At 31.7% G+C, this 25,856-nt stretch overlaps 1 protein-coding gene across 1 annotated transcript; it reads left to right on the top strand.

Annotated features, from left to right (window-relative positions):
* The first annotated feature begins 12,521 nt into the window (after positions 1-12,521).
* On the top strand, positions 12,522-19,878 carry LOC143078960 (uncharacterized). The gene is made up of 6 exons (XM_076254041.1): positions 12,522-13,226; positions 13,940-14,009; positions 14,619-14,720; positions 15,062-15,146; positions 16,034-16,240; positions 18,605-19,878. The coding sequence occupies exons 1-6, from the start codon at positions 13,144-13,146 to the stop codon at positions 19,501-19,503; spliced, it is 1,446 nt and encodes a 481-aa protein (XP_076110156.1). The 5' UTR covers positions 12,522-13,143; the 3' UTR covers positions 19,504-19,878.
* Positions 19,879-25,856: the final 5,978 nt, after the last annotated feature.

Raw genomic sequence — 25,856 nt, 5'->3', positions numbered from 1 at the left:
TGTGTATTATTATTTCCTTGTTTTGGAAACACTAGTCACTGTATTTTAAGCCTTAAAAGGTAGTGTTGATCTTTAAAATATCATTTGGAAAGTAAAGATATTATTCAGTCAGGTTTAGTCAATTTTCAGACTTGATGTGTACTGGTAAATGACATTTATTAATCAAGCTGAATACAGACTAAAGAGATCTTAGTTGACTGTTAGCAAATTGTCTGAACATTACTGAAGTTGGAAAATTGACTGAAAGACTGAAAATTACTTCATAATTTATTGTTCAGTCTTTTCAGTCTTTTCAGTCTTTTCAGAGCTCTATAGATCCAATTGGCAGTTTTATATCTAAATTGGTCTGCTAGTAAAATGTCTTACGTTTAGGAATAAGACATCACGCTCTGCTATGACAGAAAGTTATTCCCAACTATAATTTATTAGATTGTCTAAAGGTGAAATTACAGTAAAATGACTTTTTGTTTTGCTCCGTGATGAAGGCTTCTCTGACTCTGAGATGAAGAATAGCAATAAAAGCTTTTTGTGTGTGTTAATTTTTGTTTTTTTGTCTTACATTAATTGATTTTGTGTCATGGATGGATACTCTGTAACCTTTGTTTTTCTATTATGTCACAGATTTAGGTATTTTGCATACCACTTTGACTGAAAATAAAACAAAAGCATTTATCTCTTTTATCATCTGAAAAATACTGATTGAAATCATACGGTGATTCTTACTTTTCTTTTGATATTCTAAAAGCATTTTCTAAAAGTTATCTTCTCATATTTTATTTTACATTTCTGTTATTTAGTTTAGCTTCTACAGTGTAATTTCATAATGATGTTTTTTCCCTGTATAATCCATACAAAATGTGTCATTTTGTTATAACCTGTAGCTTGAGAAAATTGGCGGTGACTTATCATTTTTTTTATATTTATCATATATCAATATATTCTACGTTTTGGCAAAGTATGAACAAATTCTAACATTTTTAATTATAATCCCATACCACCTTAAATGTATTCTATATCCTGTAAGTAAGTTTTTGTAACCTTGAAAACATGACATCTAATTGCTTTCCATGTTAAAATTTCTCAGTCTAATGAAGATTCAGTCAAAACATAGTCCCACTCATGATTAAAGTATGCCCTTTTGAAATTGATAAGACATCTCACAAAATAACCAATATGGTCACTGTTTTAAAATAAATAATGGTTTATATAAGCAATGTATCATGCTGTCAAGTTTCTTCGTCCTTTAATCATCAAATCAAAAATCCATCACGCAGTAAAGGTGCTGTACAAACTGTGATTAAAGGAAAATTGAAATTTGTGGTTTGTGCAGGTTAAACATTGATCTTTTACAGCATCACTGTGTTTTTGTTCTCCTAATGAAGGTGTGACAAGAGGCCTTCCTTAAATGTGTCATAGTCGGTGTCTTTTAAGATGTTTCCTGGAGGTGGGTTCCAGCCTTGAACAGTTTTTGTATTGAAGCTGTTCACATTCAGAGTTGTTGATTGTATCAAGTGGTTTACTGTAATTCTGGTTGCAAGTGTTATTCAAGAGTGTAAGTTTTTATACGACCACAAAAATTGAAAATTTTTTGGTCGTATATTGGTAAAACGTTGGCGTCGTCGTCTGCCTCGTCGTCGTCGTCCGAATACTTTTAGTTTTCGCACTCTAACTTTAGTAAAAGTGAATAGAAATCTATGAAATTTTAACACAAGGTTAATGACCACAAAAGGAAGGTTGGTATTGATTTTGGGAGTTTCAGTCCCAACATTTTAGGAATTAGGGGCCAAAAAGGGCCCAAATAAGCATTTTCTTGGTTTTCGCACTATAACTTTAGTTTAAGTAAATAGAAATCTATGAAATTTTAACACAAGGTTTATGACCACAAAAGGAAGGTTGGGATTGATTTTGGGAGTTTCGGTTTTAACAGTTTAGGAATAAGGGGCCAAAAAATGGGCCCAAATAAGCATTATTCTTGGTTTTCGCACAATAACTTTAGTATAAGTAAATAGAAATCAATGAAATTTAAACACAAGGTTTATGACCACAAAAGGAAGGTTGGGATTGATTATGGGAGTTGAGGTCCCAACAGTTTAGGAATTAGGGGCCAAAAAGGGGCCCAAATAAGCATTATTCTTGGTTTTTGCACAATAACTTTAGTATAAGTTAATAGAAATCAATGAAATTTAAACACAAGGTTTATGACCACAAAAGGAAGGTTGGGATTGATTATTGGAGTTGAGGTCCCAACAGTTTAGGAATTAGGGGCCAAAAAGGGGCCCAAATAAGCATTATTCTTGGTTTTTGCACCATAACTTTAGTATAAGTAAATAGAAATCTATGAAATTTAAACACAAGGTTTATGACCATAAAAGGAAGGTTGGGTTTGATTTTGGGAGTTTTGGTCCCAACAGTTTAGGAATAAGGGGCCCAAAGAGTCCAAAATTGAACTTTGTTTGATTTCATCAAAAATTGAATAATTGGGGTTCTTTGATATGCCAAATCTAACTGTGTATGTAGATTCTTAATTTTTGGTCCGGTTTTCAAATTGGTCTACATTAAGGTCCAAAGGGTCCAAAATTAAACTTAGTTTGATTTTAACAAAAAATGAATCCTTGGGGTTCTTTGATATGCTGAATCTAAAAATGTACTTAGATTTTTGATTATTGGCCCAATTTTCAAGTTGGTCCAAATCGGGGTCCAAAATTAAAGTTTGTTTGATTTCATCAAAAATTGAATAATTGGGGTTCTTTGATATGCCAAATCTAACTGTGTATGTAGATACTTAATTTTTGGTCCTGTTTTTAAATTGGTCTACATTAAGGTCCAAAGGGTCCAAAATTAAACTTAGTTTGATTTTAACAAAAATTGAATTCTTGGGCTTTTTTAATATGCTGAATCTAAACATGTACTTAGATTTTTGATTATGGGCCCAGTTTTCAAGTTGGTTCAAATCAGGATCTAAAATTATTATATTAAGTATTGTGCAATAACAAGAAATTTTCAATTGCACAGTATTCAGCAATAGCAAGAAATCTTCAATTGTACAGTATTGTGCAATAGCAAGAAATTTTCAATTGCACAGTATTGCACAATAGCAAGAAATCTTCAATTGCACAGTATTGTGCAATAGCAAATATTTTCAATTGCACAGTATTGTGCAATAGCAAGAAATATCTAATTGCACAATATTGTGCAATAGCAAGAAATTTTCAATTGAAGTTATCTTTCTTTGTCCAGAATAGTAGTTGAATCAACTTGAATCATTGTTTTATACAATATACAATGTATATTCACTTTTACTACCAACTGATAAATTAAAACAATCTTTACCATTCAGTGATAACAAGCACTTTATTTTACATTTTAATATTTTATGATGTTTTTAAATGAGTAGTTATTGTTGCAAACTACATTAGAAATTTGAATTGAGATCAGTTTTGGAAAAAGGGAAAGGGGGATGTGAAAAAAAAATGGGGGGGGGGTTAAATTTTTCTCATTTCAGATTTCATAAATAAAAAGAAAATTTCTTCAAACATTTTTTTGAGAGGATTAATATTCAACAGCATAGTGAATTGCTCAAAGGCAAAAAAAAGTTCATTAAACCACATTCATTCTGTGCCAGAAACCTATGCTGTGTCAACTTTTTAATCACAATCCAAATTTAGAGCTAAATCCAGCTTGAATGTTGTGTCCATACTTGCCCCAACCGTTCAGTGTTCAACCTCCGCGGTCATATAAAGCTGCGCATTGCGGAGCATCTGGTTTGTCATTGAGCCAGGTAGGTAATTGAAATTGTTGGTTATATATCTTGCCTCTCTGTTTTGAATCATTTGTACCCTTTTTATATACTTCTTCCAATGAGGATCCTACACTTGACTTCTGTATTCTAGATGTGCTCTAACGAGAGCAATATAAGCATGTATATCTTGTGGGCATCGATACACATTTCTTCTTACAAAATTTAGTTATTGTGATGCTTTATCTACTAGTACCTTGGATGTAATGTGGTAGTTCCAATATTAATTGATATGCTCTACAACTTCGTACTTTATTTAGTCTTTTTAACTTTTTTGGATTCGAGCGTCACTGATGAGTCTTTTGTAGACGAAACTCGCGTCTGGCGTATATACAAAATTTAGTTCTGGTATCTATGATGAGTTCATTTAGATATCTTTGGTAGCCTAAAATCTATGTTTATGTAGTATCTTGTATCTATGTACTGGTTGAAATAAATATCCTAGAATGATACTGCTGATTCAGGATGTTAGCTTTTTCTTCCATATGTTTGATTTCTGTTCTGTTTCTTTTTTAAGCTTACTATGATGCAACTGTCTTTTCCATACCGTTTATATTTGACAAACATTTCTTTTTTTTTTAAATATTTGTTATCTGCAACTGTGTATGTGAACTTGGCGGTTTTTTTGGTGGTAGAACATCTTTGACATATTTGTCGTGATTGTTCTGGAGTTGTTTTCTCACTTTTGTCTGTAAAGTGTAAAACTTTCCACTGTTGTGTTTTGTCTGGTTTTTGTCTTTGTTTCAAAGTGTATCATCAGCTTAAATTCTGTTGTCATCCACAGTAGGACCCATCTCGTAGTCTGTTTCAAAGGTATGTTATAACCAAGGCCAGTACTATGCTCGTTCCTAACGTGGTTACTTATCTTGCTAGAACTAGGGGGAACTAGCTGGTAGCTTTCATTTGAATACATGTCAACGTAAAACAGATTCAAAGTTCAATATATAATGTTTATTAAATCAGCATTCAGTATAGTTTATCAATCACAGTAATCACATATCACAACTACATAAGTTCATGAGACATAATAAAACAGCATGTCTAATATCAATCCAATACAACTGTCTAAATCAAAATTTTAAACACATGTGTAAACTACAAGTGTCAAATTACAAGGGTCCAATACGTGACTTATCCCTTACTACATGGTCAATTAATATATATTGTTTTTCATTATTCAATTTATATAACATTAATACTCATATATACTTATATATTTAATTTACATAATAATGCTAGTTTATCTATTTTCCCAAATATCAAGTCTATGTGACATTACCTAAATTATCTTAAAAAGTAAGAAATCATTTTTGTATATATTTAACACTTCTGTAATCCTTAATTCTTTTTTGTCATTTAAGCCTCAGAGGATTACATAATAATTTGCTTTACACTTATTTAAAATTGTGAAGATTTATATTTACCATTTATCAAGTAAATTATTTCTTAAGCTAGTGCTAAATATCTTAACTAATACTAAATTATAACAATTATTTGAATTCCACATTTTAACATTCTTGTATCTAAAATAAACTGGTTATAATGTTCCTTTCAATTTTATCCTTTGCTAAATGTTTAAAATGCGTCCAGGATGATTCAATGTCTTCTTTACTGGTTTAACTGGTTGAAGTTTGATTCTAGGTCTGATCTTTTACATCCAATGTTCCCTTATTTTTTATACAAAAATATATTTTCCTGGGTGTTTTTTTTTTGTGAATTTTGCATGGCCTTTGTATTTTTTATCTAGTGATTCTAACAATGTATTGGTCACTCATTCCTGGTTCTACTTCTATTGTCCGTATTAGATTTGTGTTTATTGAAGAACACAAATCTAGAACTTTTTTTTCTCTTGCGGGTTCTGTTACAACTTGTTCGATGTTGTCGTCGCTCAATACGTCTATCATCTTTTGGTTTATATTTGTATCATGCTTAGGTGATGATAAGATTGTTCCATTTGCTAGTTGATACTCGGAAGATTGAAGTCTTTTATTAATATGATATTGTTGCTGTTGTCGATCTCACTGAGTGATTCCTCAAGACTTTCTATTTCTTCTAGGGTGCCTTTTTGGTTTCTGTAGAATTATTTAAAGTAGAGTTTCAAACTTCCGTCCATCTGTACTTGTATTGTATCTGTAATGTATCTCGCGTTAAGGTCTGAGTTTTTAAAGTGCACATACGTGTTGTCTTGCTGATAACTAACACACCATTATCCTTTTTCCTGTCTTTAATTATTTCATTATAATCAGTTGGTACAATAGATGGAATTTGAAGTTTTATCAACTTTGGTCTCGCTAACACATGATATATCTTGTCTATGGGTGTCTACCAAGGATTGATGTGCTGCTCTGTGTTTAAATGAGTATAGACTTGTGTTGAGATTTATCAAGTTGTTGTTTCTAGTACCAGGTGTCGCTCATTTCAAATCATTTGTATCTGGCTTCTCATCATCAGTGTAAGAATTTGATATTGAAATGAATGAATTGCTAATACTTGAGAACAGACATTCACATTTATACCAGCTCCAGTTTTTTTTAATGTTTGTGTTTCTGGAAAGTTATTTATTCGAATTCATTGATCTGTCAATCTTATTTAATGTGAGTCTACTCTTTGTACTCATCACACTGTAATGTTTTCTGGTGATGTTTTTACAGCTTTCTTGCATAGTCGACAAGGGAACTTTATTTGTATCCATCTGATGAGTAAAATCTTTCAACTGATTTTTATAGTTCGTTCTTATGTTGTACTGTTACACAAATGTCCCAGGTTAGGTGGAGGGGTTGGGATCCCGCTAACCTGTTTAACCCAGCCAAATTCTTCTGTATGGGCCTGTCCAAAGTTAGGAGTCTGTAATTCAGTGGTTGTCGTTTGTTGATGTGTTACATATTTGTTTTTCGTTCATTTTCTTGTACTTAAATTTGGCCTTTAGTTTTCTGGTTTGAAATATTTTACTCTTTTTCATTTCGGGCTCTTTTAAAGCTGACTATAGGATATAGACTGGGCTTATTGTTGAAGACCGAACGGTGACCTATAGTGCTTAATTTCTATGTCATTTTGTCTCTTGTGGAGAGTTGTCTCATTGGCAATCATACCACATCTTCTTTTTTATATTTGGTAGACCGGGATAGAATGCATGTCACCATGAAGTAGGATCCTATATACGTTAATCTGTTTTTATATGTATACCTTTTGTGTCTTTTAATGCTCTCTGATTACAAAAAAACAAAAACTGACAACTTACTATTAGTTTTCACTAAAGCTTTATGTGCAAGATGGTCTTTACACAGAATTGAAATGATGTTGCGTTCCCGATTAATATAGTTATATGTATGAAAACAACCCTAATAAATGTACATTTCGTTTTGAAATTCATGTAAACCAGAAATAGGAGTTTGTTTACATGTAACGGTGAGCGAAGTTGTTTTTATTGCTTCAAAATCAATTATTGTAGGTAAAAACCAAAATATTCTGCACAATTGGCACCTTTAATCTTTATGATGAAGTTCTGTAAGATTAACTTCTTAACAATATGTAAAAGTAGGTATGTTTGCAAATTGTTTTTAGAAAAAGCTCGACATGCAATCGCCGACATAAGACACTAGATGACGTTAGCTCAATGCTATAAACCAACATTTTACAATATCAACATTATAAACAATATCCCATATCAATATAAACATTACCAACTCTGAAAACAATTTGTAGCTGTAAAGTTGTCTTTTAAAGATTGACTGCAATATAAAGTATAAAATTGAGAAAGGAAATGGGGAATGTGTCTGGTAATAAAATAACCCGACCATAGATTAGACAACAACCGAAGGCCACCAATGGGTCTTCAATGTAGCGAGAAATTCCCTCACCCGGAGGCGTCCTTCAGCTGGCCCCTTAAAAATATGTATACTAGTTCAGTGATAATGGTACTCACGATGAAAAGCGGGTTAAACGTAAAATCGATATAGAATTGTTGTTTAAGACCTTGAAAGCCAGGCTTTATTATTACGTTATCAGACAATCTGATGTGAAATTAAAAAAAAAAGGTTAAGCAACACCATTACGCTTTCATAACTTGAACGGTCATGACAATTACCACCAAATATTGTCGCATCTGTAGATGATAAATAAAAACCTGTTTTCAATCTGAAAAGGTTACTCTGAATTACGTCCAGACAATAATCTCCGACAACGTATTTACATTACTAAAAACTTCGGCAATACGACTGCTATGGCAAATAATTTCGTTTTAGAAAATGTTCGACGTTCTTCAAAACGCTTATCATTAAATTGGTACAAATATTTTTTAGAACTGCAACCTGCAAACTTCCTAGTATTTTTTTGTATCGAAACCTATCGCAATCTTCATTCATCATTGCTCTTCTTTTTTTTTATTCGAGGCTCACCGATAGGTCTAGTGTCAACGAAACACGGGTCTTAAGTACAGACGTTTTAGTCCTGGTATATATGCTGCGGTTATCTTATATGAATTTCTACGATTATAAAAGTTAACATCAGTAACTTTGCAATAAATGCTTTTCTATTGAAAGTTAAACCGGATGGGAACTGAAAGAGAACCATATTTGTTAAATGAAAACCAAGTTATTAGCCTGTTATCTTTGAAAGTTTGTTTAACTTCTGTGTCGAGGCCACTTGTTTCCAAAGGTACCATAAGCACAGATGTCAACACTCGAGATTTTAAAATTGCCTAAACAAATATAGGAAATCGTTGTATATGTACGGACTTCGAAATATATTTGTTATATAGATGGTGTTGATTAAATTCTCAACCGCCTTGTCCTTTTCTTTTAAATACTTAGTTTGAATAAAACAAAAAAAATCATAACATTACATTTTAAATAACCCCACCTAAGACACGGTTTTATAATTTATCACCCTAAAGCTTATTATGACGTTGTGCTGTGTCTGGTATTAAAATCTCGTACTGTGCAATTTTCGTCAACTCAAGATCAGGGGTGAAGTAAAGACAATGTTTTTATTTTCAAAATGTCAATATTATATACCATCTTAGTAATCAAATGTTGATTGCAAATAGAAAAAAATTTCTCGAGATTTTAAGTGTCAGTACATGTTATTGATGTGTTTATATTGATGTTTTCGTCCAGAATAAGTTAATTCATTTTATTAAAGATGTTGTTTTCTGCAATATTTCAAAAAAGCGTGTAGAAATTTTGTATGAGATCCGTTTTCAACAACATTAAGTAGAACTGGAAAGCATTTGGAATTAACTGAAATTTAAAGTTTTCAAAGACCAGTTTTTGATTTTTAAAATATAGTCGGCTTTTAAAAGAACTTTCTAAATTCATCCCTGTGAATTTGGTCTTGCCTCTTTTGTATCTACTAAACATTTTTATTGTAGTATTGAAAAATAATTTCTTTTGAACCGATTAAATTTTAATATCGCAAAACAATATTGAAGTGTAAAAATTAACAGATAATATGTGTCGAAGGTTTATGAAAATGTGCCAATTACATAGTTATCACATTTCAATGTTATTCTACAATATTAGATATGAATTTATTCTGTAAAAGAGAGACGAAAGATACCAGAGAGAGAGTCAAACTCATAAATTACGTTTTTTGATTGAGTTAAGCCTGCCAATTGATATTTTATCGTGTGTTTTTCTATGTTGTGCTGTTATGCTATTGTTTCAAAAAAAGGGAGAAGGTTTGGTACCATTAAAACATTCAATCCCGCTGCAAATGTTTGCCCCTGTCCTAAGTCAGGAATCTGATGTACAGTAGTTGTCGTTTGTTTATGTAATTTTTACGTGTTTCTCGTTTCTCGTTTTTTTATATAGATTAGACCGTTGGTTTCCCGTTTGAATGGTTTTACACTAGTAATTTTAGGGCCCTTTATAGCTTGTTGTTCGATGTGAGCCAAGGCTCCGTGTTGAAGGCCGTACATTGACCTATAATGGTTTACTTTTATAGATTGTTATTTGGATAGAGAGTTGTTTCCTTGGCACTCACACCACATCTTCCTCCTATATCTAAATAATTGTACAGAAGCACAACATAGAAAACTACAGACTAAGCAACACGAACCCCACCGAAAACTTGGGGTGATCTCAGGTGCTCCGGAAGGGTAATCAGATCCTGCTCCATATGTGGCACCTGTCATGTTGCTCATGTTATAACAAATCCGGTAAATAGTCTAATTCGGTAAGTCACATCCGTGAAAAGGGAAAGGATATTGGCGTTACGACATAAGGAACATATCCGATATCATCTGTGAAACGGTTATTCCATAACGGTTAACCAACGCGTGATGGCGTTCGTAAAATTTCCGAAGGGATGATTTCAACTTCACCATTTGGAACCCTTGTGAGTAGCAATCCTTTATCAAGGAATCATGATAGGAAATACAATCACGGGAATATCGTATCAATTCGGAGATATTTACACCTTATGGAGGCGCTGCTGGAATGTTGCTACATATGAATGGACAGTTCACAATTGGAAAGCTGAAATCATCTCTTTTGTCGTAAAGTTTTGTTTTCAACTAACCCTCATTTTCAATTTCTAGATGTAAGTCAAGATATGAGGCAGATTTAGCTGTTTCTGTAGTATCCTTTATCTTCAGTTCGATGGAATAGATTTGTTCAACATAGTCACCAAATTTTGTATTGTTTAGTGAGAGAACATCTCTATAGCGGAACGTAAAGTTAAAGGATATTGCTAACTTCTTATCTTTCTTCCCAAGAAGTTTCTGTATGAAGTCAGCCTCATAATAATAAAGAAACAAGTCGGCAAGAAGAGGGGCACAATTGTTTCCCATTGGAATTCTGACAGTTTGTTAAAAAACACGTCCTCCAAACGTAACAAATTTGTTGTCAATCAAGAAATCAAGCATCTTGATAATGTCAGTTTCAGAGAATTTTCGGTTTGAATCAGAGTGATTCTTTACAAAACGGACGAAAGATACCAGAGGGACAATCAAACTCATAAATCGAAAATAAACTGACAACGCCATGGCTAAAAATGAAAAGGACAACAACAAAAAATAGTACACTTGACACAACATAGAAAACTAAAGAAAAACAACACGAACCCCACCAAAAACTAGGGTCGATCTCAGGTGCTCCGGAAGGGTAGGCAGATCCTGCTCCACATGTGGCACCCGTCGTGTTGTTTATGATATAACAAATCCGGTAAATAGTCTAATTCGGTAGGTCACATTCATAAAAGGGAAGGGGATTGTAGTTACGACGTAAGGAACATATCCGATATCATTTGGGAAACGTAATTCCATAACGGTCAACCAACTCGTGATGGCGTCCGTAAAATTTACGAAGAGATGATTTCAACTTCACCATTTGGAACTCTTGATTTAATAGCTTCCTTGTGAGCAACAACCAAAGTAGAATTTATCCCTCACCAAGTCAAGATACTTGTATCTACGTTAACCATTCTATTTAATGAAACAAAGTAATACCAACTCTTTCATTTTGTCTTTTAGTTTGGAATGGGGAATACGTGTGTAAAGTGTAGAAAAGGCAAATGTTTTAATACTATTGCAAGAGAGAGTCTTAGATTGTATGTACTCTAAAAGATCTTTGGAATTTTTTAATATCCACATCTGATTCACCCCACCTCTAGAAAAGGCTGTTTCACAATAACTTTGGAGCCGACCTTTGATTGCTGATAAAATAGATGTTAAAAAATGTCTATCATTTACGTCGCCCCCTTTTCTGTTTGTTTCCTTTTGGTTTAAAGCTCTTCAAATTTTAATAAGCTTTGGATTTTCAAATATTTTGGCTTCCAGCATCACTGAAGAGATATTGGATGTCGAAATTCGCATCTTGAGCAGTATCGTTTATGTTATTTCAACATATTTTCCAATGAGAAAAAAGTTGTGATTGATTGTCATCTAATGGGGAACATTTTCAGCTCTGTAAAAAAAACCCACTAACTGGGCATTTAGTTTTGTTACTGTAAGTAGTGATAAACATTAAACATCTGTCAGTAAAGGAAAACTGTTGATTAGTTCTGGAATATAAAGTTTCTCATTAAATCTCCAATATTTGCTGATATAAGGTCGCAAATACTGGACACATAACGAATGAAATGTCGTCTGAGTTGTCGAAATTCGTAATTGATTTCTTTCAACTCAGACATTAAAGATTGATTTGAAAAAGGGTCAATGCTGTTTAATGTCTTTAAAATAATTGTAAAAAGCAGCTAATATCTAAATTTCGAGTAATTAAAAATCAATTGACGAATATCTTTGTCGATTCAGTATATGCATTCGTAGTACCAAGAACTATCAATATACTTAATACTAAATAAGTATAAATTTCTCCTTATTTTACAAATTCGATGAATTTACCATTTTAAAATCATTTTTTATAGTTCTGTACAGGAAAATTGTATAATACTTGTCAAGTGTCAAATTTTAAGCTTATTAAATAATTTTCAAATGTCCGTTTTTTGTGTCCAATTGATGTTAACGCTATGAATTACTTATAACATATCATCACTGCAATATATCTATAACCCAAGACATGAAAACGTCCCTTGTGCAGATTATCACACCTCCTCAGTGTCCAGTTAAAACAATCCATTGTTTGTTGATAAAACACATAATTTTCTTTGCATATTAAAAAAATAAATATCGATTGCATTCAGCTGAGGTTTCCATTTACACTTGATTAGCTATTATAATTTGGTCTATTCATTGATCAGAAGTTTGTAATGAAAATCGCAATCGATGCTATAGATCTTTTAATCATACCTAAGATTTTTAAGAACAAACACGTTTATGTATATATCAATACACAGAGATTCCAGAGAAAAACCACGTGAGTAGAAAGACGACAAAACCTGTAAATAAGATTTACTAAGAATGTAATTTCCTTAATCAATGTATTTATTATATTAATGAACACAACAATGATAATGCCTTTAGGTCTGCGATATATTTCGGTCGTTCTGTGGCGAAAGGACATTCTCAAGACTTTTCTACTTTCAGACATTATCTAGATTACCAAACGGTTCGACGCATACTTTGACATCTGAACTTTTTTTAAAATGCTCATCTTCGGTGCATATGCAACATACACTTTTTACGTCCTATCTCGACTGTTTACAGCTAAGGTTTTATTTACATACATTTTAGTAAATTACTGTTATCTTTTTCATAATTATATTTCTTTGTATACTCGACCATTAGGTAGACTTTTTTGAAGGAGGAGCTTGATAAATGCCAACGTGACTTTTTTAAATAGCCTGACGCTGTATGCATAAATTATATGACACGTGGAATGTGATGTGGTCTTTATTAATAAAAGTAAGAACTGTGGACGTTGTATGTCATTATATCAAATATCAACAGAATGGATACAAGTGAATTTTCAATGTATGATTCTCTCATGGATAAACATTCAGCAAAGAGAATAAAGCTCGAGATTGCAGAAAGGTAAGATAATGTTATTTATTTTGGTTTTTTTTAGATGGCAATTTTTATAATTCATAACAGGGGATGCTATCATGAATGAAATATTAGCTTGACTTTTCTTCTCTTACTGAAATGACTCTTAGAAGCTTAAAACATGTTTTATTTCATAAGTTCCATAAGATTATATTTATATGTTTCAAATTTGAAGCTGAATAGTAACACGTGTCTAAACACATAATTTTGGAAGACAGAGTTGCTAAAATGGATAGCTTTACAAAGTGAAAAAGAAAAAAAAAAAAAAAAAAAAAAAAAAAAGTGGACACTGAAAACACAATGTAGAGAAGATAATGAACATGATGTTACTTAAACTATTGTCGGGAAAACCTTTTCGTGATAAACATTTTAAATACAGAGAAGTGTTTGGACAGTTTTTTTTATTTTAACTAAGCATACATGCATATATGTTCTTTATTCTTTGTCAGAGTGTGAAATAAATCAAAACGACGATGCTTAATTCAGTTGCATAAATTAAAAATTTTTAAAAGCCGGTCACTAAAACGACATAAGTTGCACGTTGATTATTACGAGAGACATGCTATTTGAATATCATGTCTCAAGTTTCATTTAATGCGTTATAACGAACTTCGATAATAAATTGATTTGCTTAAGAGATAGTATATTATATCATGAAATTGTGATCATCAGTTTATTCCAGTTTTTGTATTTTTTTACAGGCCTTTGAACTTTGCAATATCGCCAGATGAACGTGAGATCCAGTCATTTAAAAAGACAAAAATGCCAAGGGTAAGATTTTAATATTATATTACTTATATTGTCTTCACTAAATATGACTTTTAAGCTTGAGAATGCAAAACAAACTAATTAGAGTGTCAACATTTAGTTAATCCGGAGGAAACAACCCTGGATAAATTTTGTAAAAGAAGGGAAATGGCGTATTTATTCATGACTTAAAATTCTTTCATGCAATTGGCAAAACGTTATGCAACGAAAGAAAATACTTGACAGGATAGTAAAATTATTTGATCTTTAGGTTCTAGAATACTTACTTTCTGAAGGTTACTGTAGAAACATGTGACACGCTCAACTAATTAGAATCGTACATTTAATTACTACAACTTGTTTGATATTGTTTCCAATGACATGCCTGTACCTGAGGTTTGTTTTTATGTCCTGTAATGATGACAGCATTAATCTTCAGTTTGGCTGTAGTCTTATTGTACTAAAAATAAGGTTGAAACTTTAAAAAAATTGAAATTTTTGTTAGAACATAAATGCATAATGAAGACCCAACCATTGTCAACGGACTGCCAAACCAAATATTTTATGGTAGAGTACTATGGTTATCGTTTGTGATATAATTATTAAAACTGGCATTATCATTTATAATTTTAGGATCCAATGTCACACAGAATCATAGAGAAGAGGAGACGAGATCGCATGAATAATTGCTTGGCAGAACTCAGTCGGCTTATCCCACCAAGTTATTTGAAACAGGTACGTGTAGAATACTAAATTATTTTATTCTTACTTCGTTTAGTTTTAAAACTAAATGATGATATGAGTTTGTTTATGGTAATTTTGTCAACAGAGATTATAGCTTTAACTTTCTTTATTACATCTTTTTGTGGGAACTTTGATTTCGTAGATTTTGTTTATGTACATTCATTTACTAATTTATTATTGCCTTTTCGGCAGAATTGTTTAAAACCAAGAAATGAAGTTTTAACGAAGTAAATGAATTATTCCTCGATCCTAAGAAATAAGAAAATATAAACATATAAATGATTAAAAAATGCATATGTCAATCTTAAATTTAATTCCATAATATATTTCAGGGTCAAGGTCGTATTGAGAAGACGGAGATTATAGAAATTGCATCAAAGCTTATACGAAACTTGTTGAACTTGCATAATTTTAGAGGTATGGAATATATCAAAATTTAGTGTATCTAATAGTTACAGTTCAATATAAGAGATGTGATATTTTGCTGAAAATAGGTTTCCATCGATGAAGCATTATGCTCCTTTCCAAAAGACATACTTTCATTTAAGAGGAATTTTAGCATTCTGATTTAAAGATTTTAGGATTATTTTACACGGGATTTTATGAATATTGGAACTTTAAATAGGTCATTGCTATTCAGTTACTTTCCACATGAGTATATATATAGTTCCTGTTTCCAATATCAGTGTAGGCATAGTTACAGATCGCCATGGATAGATATAACTATGATATACTAGTCATGGTCATAGTCTTTCGGTTTTGTAAGTAAGTGATTTTTGGAATATATCAACATGTTGATAGACGCACTTACATACCCATTCCAATAATTCTCCAATAATGATTTCATAATAAATGGAATAAATGTCAACTAATTGAACAGGTCGACCTTATAATAAAGCAGATGCTTCCAGGTTATTGAAGTATTTTGTTACCCTAAGTAAGAAATAAGCCAAGACCTTAACCAAATTTATATGTTTTTAATAAATTAAACATCTTATTACCCACCCTGTACCAAATTATCTTTTTAGAGAAGGCCTTGCCTTGTATCTTAAAATTAAGGACAACGTCTCAAACTTAAGCCATTTGGAAGCTTTGTCAGTTTTGCATGTCATGCAAAAAATTTGGAAGACCTAAAGAAGACATATCATCCAAAGGACAATGTTTGATAGCTTAAATATACCTTTACATTTATGAATCGAAGCAACTAAATTTAGTTGTTTCTTTTCCTTGTTATATTGTTCTTCTCAAACATCATACATACAACATATTATAGAGCTATCAATTTGTCAATTTTTGCATTTTAGAAATGATGGAGAAAGAGTTATCTTCGGATTGTGGTGGAACAAACCCATGCTGTCAAGAAAAGTTTTACATGGGATATAAAGAATGTCAGGAGGAAATACTGCGACATTTAATCGACACTGAAGGGATGGATCTTAGAGATGACTTCTTTCAGAGAATTACAACTTTTTTAGATCATAGCAGTAAGAAACATCTTAGATTATCAACAGGTATTAACCATTCTTATTAATGTTGTGAAATGATGTTGATATTAAGCTCATCTGCCCTAAAGGGTCAGAGAGAAGTATATTATTTCTCAAAATTAAAAACTCTTTATAAATTTCATGCGATTGAAGAAGGACACTGCAGTTTTCATGACAAAGTATGAGGTCAAAGATTAAGTCCAAAGTAATTCGACTGTAACCAACCTACTTACGTTGTTCATACAATCAAAGGTCAAATATCATCTGATCATAAACAAAGAGAACTTACAGCAAACAGTTCTAAATTTACATAGTTTAAACCAAGTTAAAGAAAACAAGCAATCCGTAACTTCTTTATCTTTTTATCAAAATAACCTAAACGCTTTTAGTAATTAAAGATAAAACCGAAAATTATATTTTACACATCTATTTGAAACTAATCAAGGATACGAAATTTAACAAAACCACTTTGGCAATTTTTGTTATCTATTGATACTTATTTATACATGCTATATAGTATGGATTTAAAATATATAATGCATTTACAAAAAGAATGATAGATAAATGTTCATAAAACTGCTGAACATTTGCAAAAAAATCTGCGTAAAGATATGCGGTTGATATTCAAAGAGCATTAATTTTCATAAATGGCCCCAAACGCATTTTGTTCAAACAAAGCAGAAAATGATTGATTGATTGCTGGTGATTCACGTCACTTTGAACACTCTTGACTATATTTTGGCTGTCAGTTTTCATTGATAGTGGAAGTTTGAGTGACGGGAGAACACCGCCGACCGCGGACAAGAAAACTGACAATCCTAGTAAATCAAGTTTGGAGACGAACACACCTGTCATGTGTGAGGACTTAGACCACTTTGCCACCGATACTCCCATTTAACCTTTTTGTGATAAAAAAAATATGATCGTGGCAATGGGACATAGTAACCTATGGGTTTACACTCTTGTTTTATAAAAAAGCCCGCTCATATAAATAAGTTAAAATTTGCGATATTGGACTTGAAGGGCAAGTTTCATTATTAACGATAAACTTCTTTTTCACATTTTGCAATTTTCTTATAAAGCTGCTTTCAGGATGCATTTTTCTCTTTTAAACTGACGAATATTTTTTCTACGACTCAAACTCATAGCTCTGTGCTATGAAGCTTACACCTAAAGGTAAAAAGATAACACAGTTGCATTTATGCATATGCACTCTACTGATAATCTAATATTTCTTCTCTGGTATTGTACTTTATAGTCTCTTTCGTTCTAATTTGCTGAAATGACATGTATTTAACTTTAACTATTACATGTACATTTGTAATACTAGAAATCTTCTTTGTCTGTGTAGTTATTTTAGTTGTTTATTTTAGTTTTAGTTTAAATTCTATGTTTAATAGAGTTTTTGTAAAATAAATTTTTACCATGTGTCATTGTCTGAACAATAGTCTGTAATACAATGTACAAGTCACTGGGTGTAAAAACTAATACTTTAAATTCCATATCAATTGCGACTTCTTCTTCACAGTCTTAGGCACAATTGAAAGTCATTAAGAAAATTCCATGACCAGTTGTTCGGTAGTTTATCTGAATATTTTAACAGATGTGTATGAATAGAGATGAGCCATTTTAAAACTGGTGGTGCAATTTTCAAAATAATCTTCGGTTATGTTTAAGATTGGTCGAATAGTTGATAGGCAATGTTCCAGTACTAGTTTTTCACTAAAGTTCTGCATGATGAATGTTTTACATTGTCATATCAATGGTTTTGTCTTGGATGTTACATAAATAGCACTAAGATGCAATAAGGTTGCTGGTTATGCAAACAGTCATTGATTTGTCTGTTAGAGAGTTTGGGCAACCTTAACTACAAAGAGGTTTGAAATATTATATTTGTGTATTGTGTAATTAGTGTTCATTGTTTAATCATTGACTTTTCTAGGAGATTTGGGTGAGTTTGATTGTTGTGTATCCAACATGTCCAATTTGCTTCCCAACAAATAGGAATATGAACATGTTTTTTATATTTATATAAAAGCTATGTAGTATATTTTATTACTTAGTAAGCACATTCTAAATAATGATTTAATTATTTGATTTCTTATCTTGAACACGAACTACGAATGTATCATGTACTCCTGGTGCAACAGTTTAATTTTTTTTTGTGTATAAAATTGATCAACAAATTTCTAGTTATTTGATAATTTTTAATACTTATTTTAAAAGTGTTGCTAATTATGAATAAAAATGAATTTAAACCATTTTAAGATGAATAAATTAGACTGGTCAAGATGACCCTCTGCCTTAGATAATAATGTGACAAGGTTTTCTCTCTCCTCTATTTTTCGTTACGGTAGTACATACATTTCATTTAATTGTTTTCTATTTTAGTAAAAACTGAATCTGATATCCAAGATGTTAAGCCTAATGATTCTTTGACGTCAGAAGCGCCAGTTTCAAATTGTACCTCACAAAGAAATGGTCAAATGCTACAAGGCATGGGAATTTCAGAAAACAACATTGCAATGATAAAACAAGATGAACATCTTTGTACCCTGCTGAAGCGAACAGAACAAACATCAAGCCGAACATCAGGATACAGCAGCATCAAAAGCCAGTCATTGTCAGAAGGAAGCGTATCATGCATTACAATACAGTCAGTTCAGGGAGATACAGCAGACAGAGATGAACGTAACGGCTCTAGAGGCAGTTTATATTCCAGCGAGGAGAATTCATCCGAAGGCAGTAATGGCAGCAAGAATGATTACCACAAGTCACATGCTTACAAATTTAAGCACAATATAACAAAAAGGTTTTCTAAAGAAAGAAGTCCTTGGGATCCAAAAAGTGAAAGATCTTCAGATTCAATGGAGGATGAAAATGAACAAGGAAAGCGAAAAATAGTAAGCTACAGTACTTCAAGCCCCAGCACTGAATACAGTCAATATTTAGGATCTGAAAATAATTCTACAAATAGTTGTTCCAAGAAAAATGAAACTCCACGTTACCAAAATGACTTTGGGAAGGATGGTCGTTTTGATTCAAAACTGGTGCCTTTACCTGCCTTTGTACTTCATCCTCTTGGAACGCATTATGTTCCCGTATCAATACCTCCTACACATTTCAAAAGTGTGTTTAAAGACGATTCCAAGGGATCAACAGCATATCATCCCATTAGTATCCCTGTGAATTTCTGTGGTCCAAGTGTTTCTATACACACACAGGTAGAACAGCAGCTCATATGTGCCTTAGAAGGACAGAGAGAGGAACGATGTCATGAAAATTCATAGAAAACGTTTTGAGAGATTTTTATGCATATTTTTTCTAACAGCGCTTGTGTTAATGTTCGAAAAAAAGGTATTTGTTTCTCCCAGAAACGTACCAAGTTGTTCGATTGGTAGATAAAGTATGGTTTTCGCAGTTGAATAGATTTGCGCTTTTTAAATATACCTGGAAGTTAGGTATTTTTATAAAAAAACAACTTTGATGAATGTTTTATATACACTATTTTGTATTGTTAAATGGAAATGTCTGTGCAACATATTTTCAGCTTCTTGATGTTCATGATTATACCTCATGTGATGAAATGGTCTTTCCTTAATTTTTGCTCAACAACAAGTTACAATCACCTTTTTTGAATGTGTATTTACTATGTAAATGTACAATGTATTTTATCATTACTGTATATTTTACCATTAATGTATCATAACTGTATATTTTATCACTTCAACACAATAAATTTGAAGATATCAATCTACTTTTAATAAACTAGTTAGTATTATTCATATATGAAGCACACATGCAGGTGTTCGACAATATGCGGAATTTTAACAAGGGTAAATCTCATGAAGCTGACTGAAATGGAATTTGCTTAATGCTGTCTCAGACGTTAGTTTAAATAGGTTGTTGAGTAGATGGTACTAAAAGCTTTTGAATACCTTTGAATTCTTTTGAATACCGTTGAAGGGTTTTACAGATAGTGTTAGTGTTAGATAACATTCGACAACAATGAAAAGAAACTTTGAAGACCCACTTATTCAGTAAAACTTGTTAATTGTTCCAATGGGGTAACAATTTCAAATACGCATAGGCTTCTAACAAATACTGCTGATTTCTATTTTATTATGACATTTCGTTAGACCTGCATTGAATGTTATATCTGATTTATAGTCCTACCTAGGAGACAGAATGATTCTTTTTCAGCGGTGGCGTATACAATTTGTATGAATAAGAAGCTAAAGAATGAGATTATGAAGATACTAAAATGTCAGCATAATTTCGAAGGCAGCTTACAAATCCGTCACTAAAAACGAAAAACCGGCGAAGGACAAATAACAGTATAAACAGTATATAAAACAATAAACTGAGCGACACGAACTCTACCAAAAGTCTAGGTAATCACTGCTGTTCCGTCTGTGTAATCGAAATACATTCTACAATTGGTACCCGTCCACGACCTATATACTTCGTATCATGTATTTTATGTATGCATTGTCTTTGAGATAACTCTCAAACTAACACTGCAAAAAAAAAAAGAAAGTTTAACTAAACATTGGTAACCAATCAGTTTGATAAACTAAAAACATGTTATCCAAATATGAAAGAGATCGAACATAATAGCGCGTCTGGCGTAAATATAAAATTTGAATCCTGATATCTATGATGAGTTTATTTACAACCACTGCGTCGATGCCACTGCTGGTGGAGAATTATTTCACCGAGGGTATCACCAGCCCAGTAGTCAGCACTTCTGTGTTGACTTGAGTTATCATTGATATGTCCATAATTATAAATAAACTGTTAACAAGACTTTGAAATTTTGAAATACTAAGGCTTTTCTACCTCAGGAATATAGATTACCTTAGCTGTATTTGGCAAAACTTTTAGGAATATTTGGTCCTCAATGCCCTTCAACTTCGTACTTTATTTGGCATTTTCAACATTTTTTGATTCGAACGTCACTGATGAGTCTTTTGTAGACGAAACGCGCGTCTGGCGTTAATATTAAATTTGAATCCTAGTATCTATAATGAGTTTATATACAAACCAAATATTATCCCTAATTGAAGAAATAACAATAATGAAAACACTTTTGATATCAAAATGAAATCATTTACTCCTATAAATACCTAGCTCATATAATACAAAGTTTTAACACTTTACAAAAATATTTTTTAACTGGAAAAATACGCCATACACTTTATTCTAGCCACAATGTAGATTAGATTTCAAGAAGTTAAACTTTTAAAACTACACAAAAAGTTTTAAAATTAACATGGACAATAGAATTCATAGAAACAATAAAAACACTTGGTTTGCAAAACTTGTTATTGGTTTTCTCTTCCTTAGTACATCCCAATATTCCATACAATTTTCCCCGACATGTCAATAATCCGATATCCGGAGCTCAAAAGTGCAATTAAAAAATGTGATGGAAATATATAAAAACAATTAACATCCCAGCATTGAAACACAGGTTTATTCAGGATGTCCTCTTTAGTAACTTTTGTTGAGAGATGACCTCCAAAAAGTGCCGACAGTCTTACGATCTGATAAACAGAAAAACATGAATATAAATAGATAATATATAGATTAGCACATGCAATTGTTTAATGACTGTCGTATTTCGGTGAAAGTTTGGTCTTTTGAAATAGAAAATAGCTTTGTTTAAAACACTTAATTCTGAATTTCCTATATCATTTGAATAGATATTTAATATGCAGTTTAAGAATCAAAAGCTATATGTTGGGTATTTTTTTTATTAGTAACAACTAAATGCTTGTACAAAATTTGGACATATGAATACACATTACAAAAAAATCGTTATTATTTATATATGAATTAGTTTAATTAGATTGTTGGGTAGGAGGTACTAACACTTTTGAACACTTTTAAATACTTTTGAAGGATAAGTTTTCATTTATCAGTGGGTATTGTGCTTATCTTTAAAATATGATTGAACGGACTTTCTTGTCCTTTCTTTAATTGTAATCTTTTAACGACAATGTAAAGAAACTTTGAAGACCCATTAATTCAGTAAAATTGGTTAATTGTTCCAATGGTCTAACAATTTTTAATACGCATAGGCTTCTAACCAATACTGCTGATTTTAATATAATTTTATAATGATACTTCGTTTAACCTGCAGTGAGTGTTGTGTTGTTATATCTTCATTATATCATTAACTTTTATGAGTGGAGTGGACTGTCTGTTTGTACAAACAATGCTTATATTAAATGAAGTTTAAGAACCAGAAGCTATATGTTGGTTATTTGAATCCTGGTATCTATGATGAGTTTATATACAAACCAAATATTATCCCTAATTGGAAAAATAAAAACAATGAAAACACTTTTGATATCAAAATAAAATCATTCACTCCTATCAATACCTAACTCATATAAATAAAGTTTTAACACTTTACAAAAAAAAAAACAAAAAAAACAAAAAAACAAAAAAACGAGGGAAACACATCTGCTATAAGAGGAGAAAGAAGAACACCAGGATTGGCCAGGTGAACAAAAATAAACGCCAACATACACAAACGAGCTGTTTGATAACAACTGCAATATTCCTGAATGGTCAGGACATTTTTAGAAAAATAGTGGGTTCAAATTGGTTTAATGGCTAGCTAACGCTCCCGCTTAATGACAATGTAAAAACATCGCCAAAATGACAACACTACATGACAGATATACAGAACAAACACATGCAAGAACATTTATCACAGTGAAACACACAAACAAACAATTTAAAAGTCGACACAACATGCAAACCACAGAACAACAACGAACATATTATATCAACGAAAGACACCAAAGGATATCACAAACAGTGACGCGCTTACGTAACTTACGTGCAATATAGAACTTTATACAATTATTTTCACAATACTCGACCAAACAATTTTTATGACATGGTGGTATTAAAATGCAGTTTTATAATTATTTGAACTACAAATGATAAGACATGACACATTATTCATCCAAAACCATAACAGAAATATCAAAAATAAATACATGAATGTTGGATGTACAAAATACCAAGACACGTAATATAGCAATGCAAATTCACACTCGGTATAACAGTCATATTCGGAAATATGACAAAGATGGTATCAGAAGGCAGTTTTATAATTATTTTGACAAAAAACGATAAGCCATAACACATTATTCAACCAAAGCCAACAGAAACATCAAAAATAAATACATGAATGTTGGATTTACAAAATACCGAGACATGTCGTATAGAAATATATAATGTTGTAATTTCAAACCTTATTTTAACTTTTATCTTAGGAGACGTCTCAATTCCTTAAGATAGTAATTAAAAAAATATATATAAAAGTCAAGTGCTATATAGTTTATCTCTTCATTTCTTTTATAACTAAATTCTAATAAAAAGTTCAGAAAATACCCTCAAAATAGATTATCGCCTTACGAATAAACCCCTGAAGTAACAACACAAGTTAGAATACTCTTGGAGTGACCTTTATAATATCGTGCTGTATTGGCATTTAGAGGGATTTTGATATCACAGATTTGTCCAACATCTTGAATGTTGTAATTCAATGTACGCGAAACTCTTCCTCTGTCCAGATTGTCTTGTATAGGAGAATAACAGGAATCATGACCTGCAAGTAATTATTATTATAAGGAATCATTATTGAAGACACGCTACTATCATAAAAGTAAGCAAAGTCAAAGCTTTACTTTGCTCTAGTCTCTCTCACATCTAATGTATTGCTCTATATAGATATAGGAAGATGTGGTGTGAGTGCCAATGAGACAACTCTCTATGTTTAACAAAAATTCCTGTTCTCACACTTTCAAAAGTGTAATTCACTTACAGTAACTGTACGAAAAAAAATGCGTGAAGCCTCTTCAAAATAGTAGAAGCCAGATAGTACTGTTGTATATATGAATTTTATATACAGACGTATTTACACTTTTATTCAAATTATGTCCCCATTACCTAAAATCAAACAAGTTCTTGCAAAATTGTGCATGACTATTAAAACAATTTGACCTCATCATTATAGTGATTATTCCTTGACGTCAGAAGGTTATTCGGAGACAAATCTAGATTCATTCGGAAACAAAATACAGCTAATCACCAAAAAGGATTTTTTAATTGCTTATCAGAAAATTGTGGTGTTTAAAATTTTCAATTCTCCTAAAACAACCATGATTTTAGAATAAATAAATACTGATTTTAAAAAATGATGCTCAATGGGGTTTACATATTTTTGGTAATATAGGTGATATCGTCAGTTATCATTATTATCCATTAACGTTTACCAAAAAACATTTTTCCACGAAAATTTTGAGCAGGTTGGGACCATATTTACAATAATCCTTTGGGTATCTTGTTAAAACGGTTATATATGATCTTGCCTTCGTACCACCATGGCTGCCTAGCCTAAAAATAAAACGCTAGTATTGTTTGAATAAAAATGAGGAGATGTATTATGATCGCCCACGAGACAACTTTTTACTAGGTTTCATATGACGTGAATGTCTATTATCTTATAAACAGTTACAGATAGAGGAAATTTGACAGTGGTAATAAATAAAGAATGTCAACATCTACTTTCTGTCTATGTAGACCCAAACTTTTAAAAGACTTCTTAATGGATTTGTTGTCCTTTCAGTCAAATGAAGCTTTAAATCAAAAATATAGTTCAATACGTTTTATAAAAGTTACTTGAATAGCTTAATATTACTATAAAATAAAAACATGAGCTTTCTCGTAAAAAACATCCTTAATATTATCAAAATCCTTAGACATGTACTAAAATTGTGTTGTTATCTTTCTAAAATTTTCCAATATGCAGTGGCCTTACCTACAAGACCTCTTGTTAGGATTTCGACAACTGCACAGCTCAAGTACGAGGGGATAACCGTGATGAAAGAATGTAAACAAACTGCATTGGAAGGTTAATAGTAATTATTAAACAAATCAAATACACCAAATAATTTAAGAACTGCTAAGGGAAAATTTATGGGAACGCTTTGAAAATATGAAAACAAATGTCATGGCTCTGTCAACACACTTTTTTACGTTTTATAAGTGCACGGTGTAGATTGTATATCATTATAAAGATCAGTCGACAATATACTCAAAATATAATAAGCTTGCGATTAACAATCACTCAATATACTGTTGATTTTCGTTAATACGTTACAGATTTGTTATAAATAAATAAAAAAAAAAAAAAAAAAAAAAAAAACACGTGCAAACATGAGAATAACAAATATAATATCAAAACCAAATACATGAATTTGGGATAGATAGGTACCGTGACACGTTTTATAGTAATGTGAATTCACACTCAAAAATAAGAGAAAGCAGACGACACAACGGAAACACAACGTTAAAATGTAACACACACAGAAACGAACTACAATATAACAATGGTCATATTCCTGACTTGGTACAGGGCATTTTTAAAGGAAAAAATGGTGAGTTGAACCTGGTTGTATGGCATGCCAAACCTCCCTCTTTTATGGCCATGTGAAATATAACATTAAAATGACAACACAACATTACAGGACTACAATATAAATAAATAGGAGAACACAATTGACAAAGAAACACACCAATAATAGCTAACAAAAGGCAACAAGTTTAAGAAATGTTA

This window comes from Mytilus galloprovincialis, chromosome 1, assembly GCF_965363235.1.
Source record: "Mytilus galloprovincialis chromosome 1, xbMytGall1.hap1.1, whole genome shotgun sequence".
In the NCBI taxonomy this organism is placed as follows: Eukaryota; Metazoa; Mollusca; class Bivalvia; order Mytilida; family Mytilidae; genus Mytilus; species Mytilus galloprovincialis.
The sequence above is the reverse complement of the archived record's forward strand: the minus strand, read 5'-3'. Positions and strand labels throughout refer to the sequence as shown.

Excerpts from the sequence above, each read along its gene's own strand:
- LOC143078960 (XM_076254041.1), top strand. The coding sequence starts at position 13,144 with ATGGATACAAGTGAATTTTCAATGTATGATTCTCTCATGGATAAACAT. Across the intron at positions 14,010-14,618 it reads AAAAGACAAAAATGCCAAGG|GATCCAATGTCACACAGAAT; the intron begins GTAAGATTTTAA and ends TTATAATTTTAG. Across the intron at positions 16,241-18,604 it reads ACATCTTAGATTATCAACAG|TAAAAACTGAATCTGATATC; the intron begins GTATTAACCATT and ends TTTCTATTTTAG.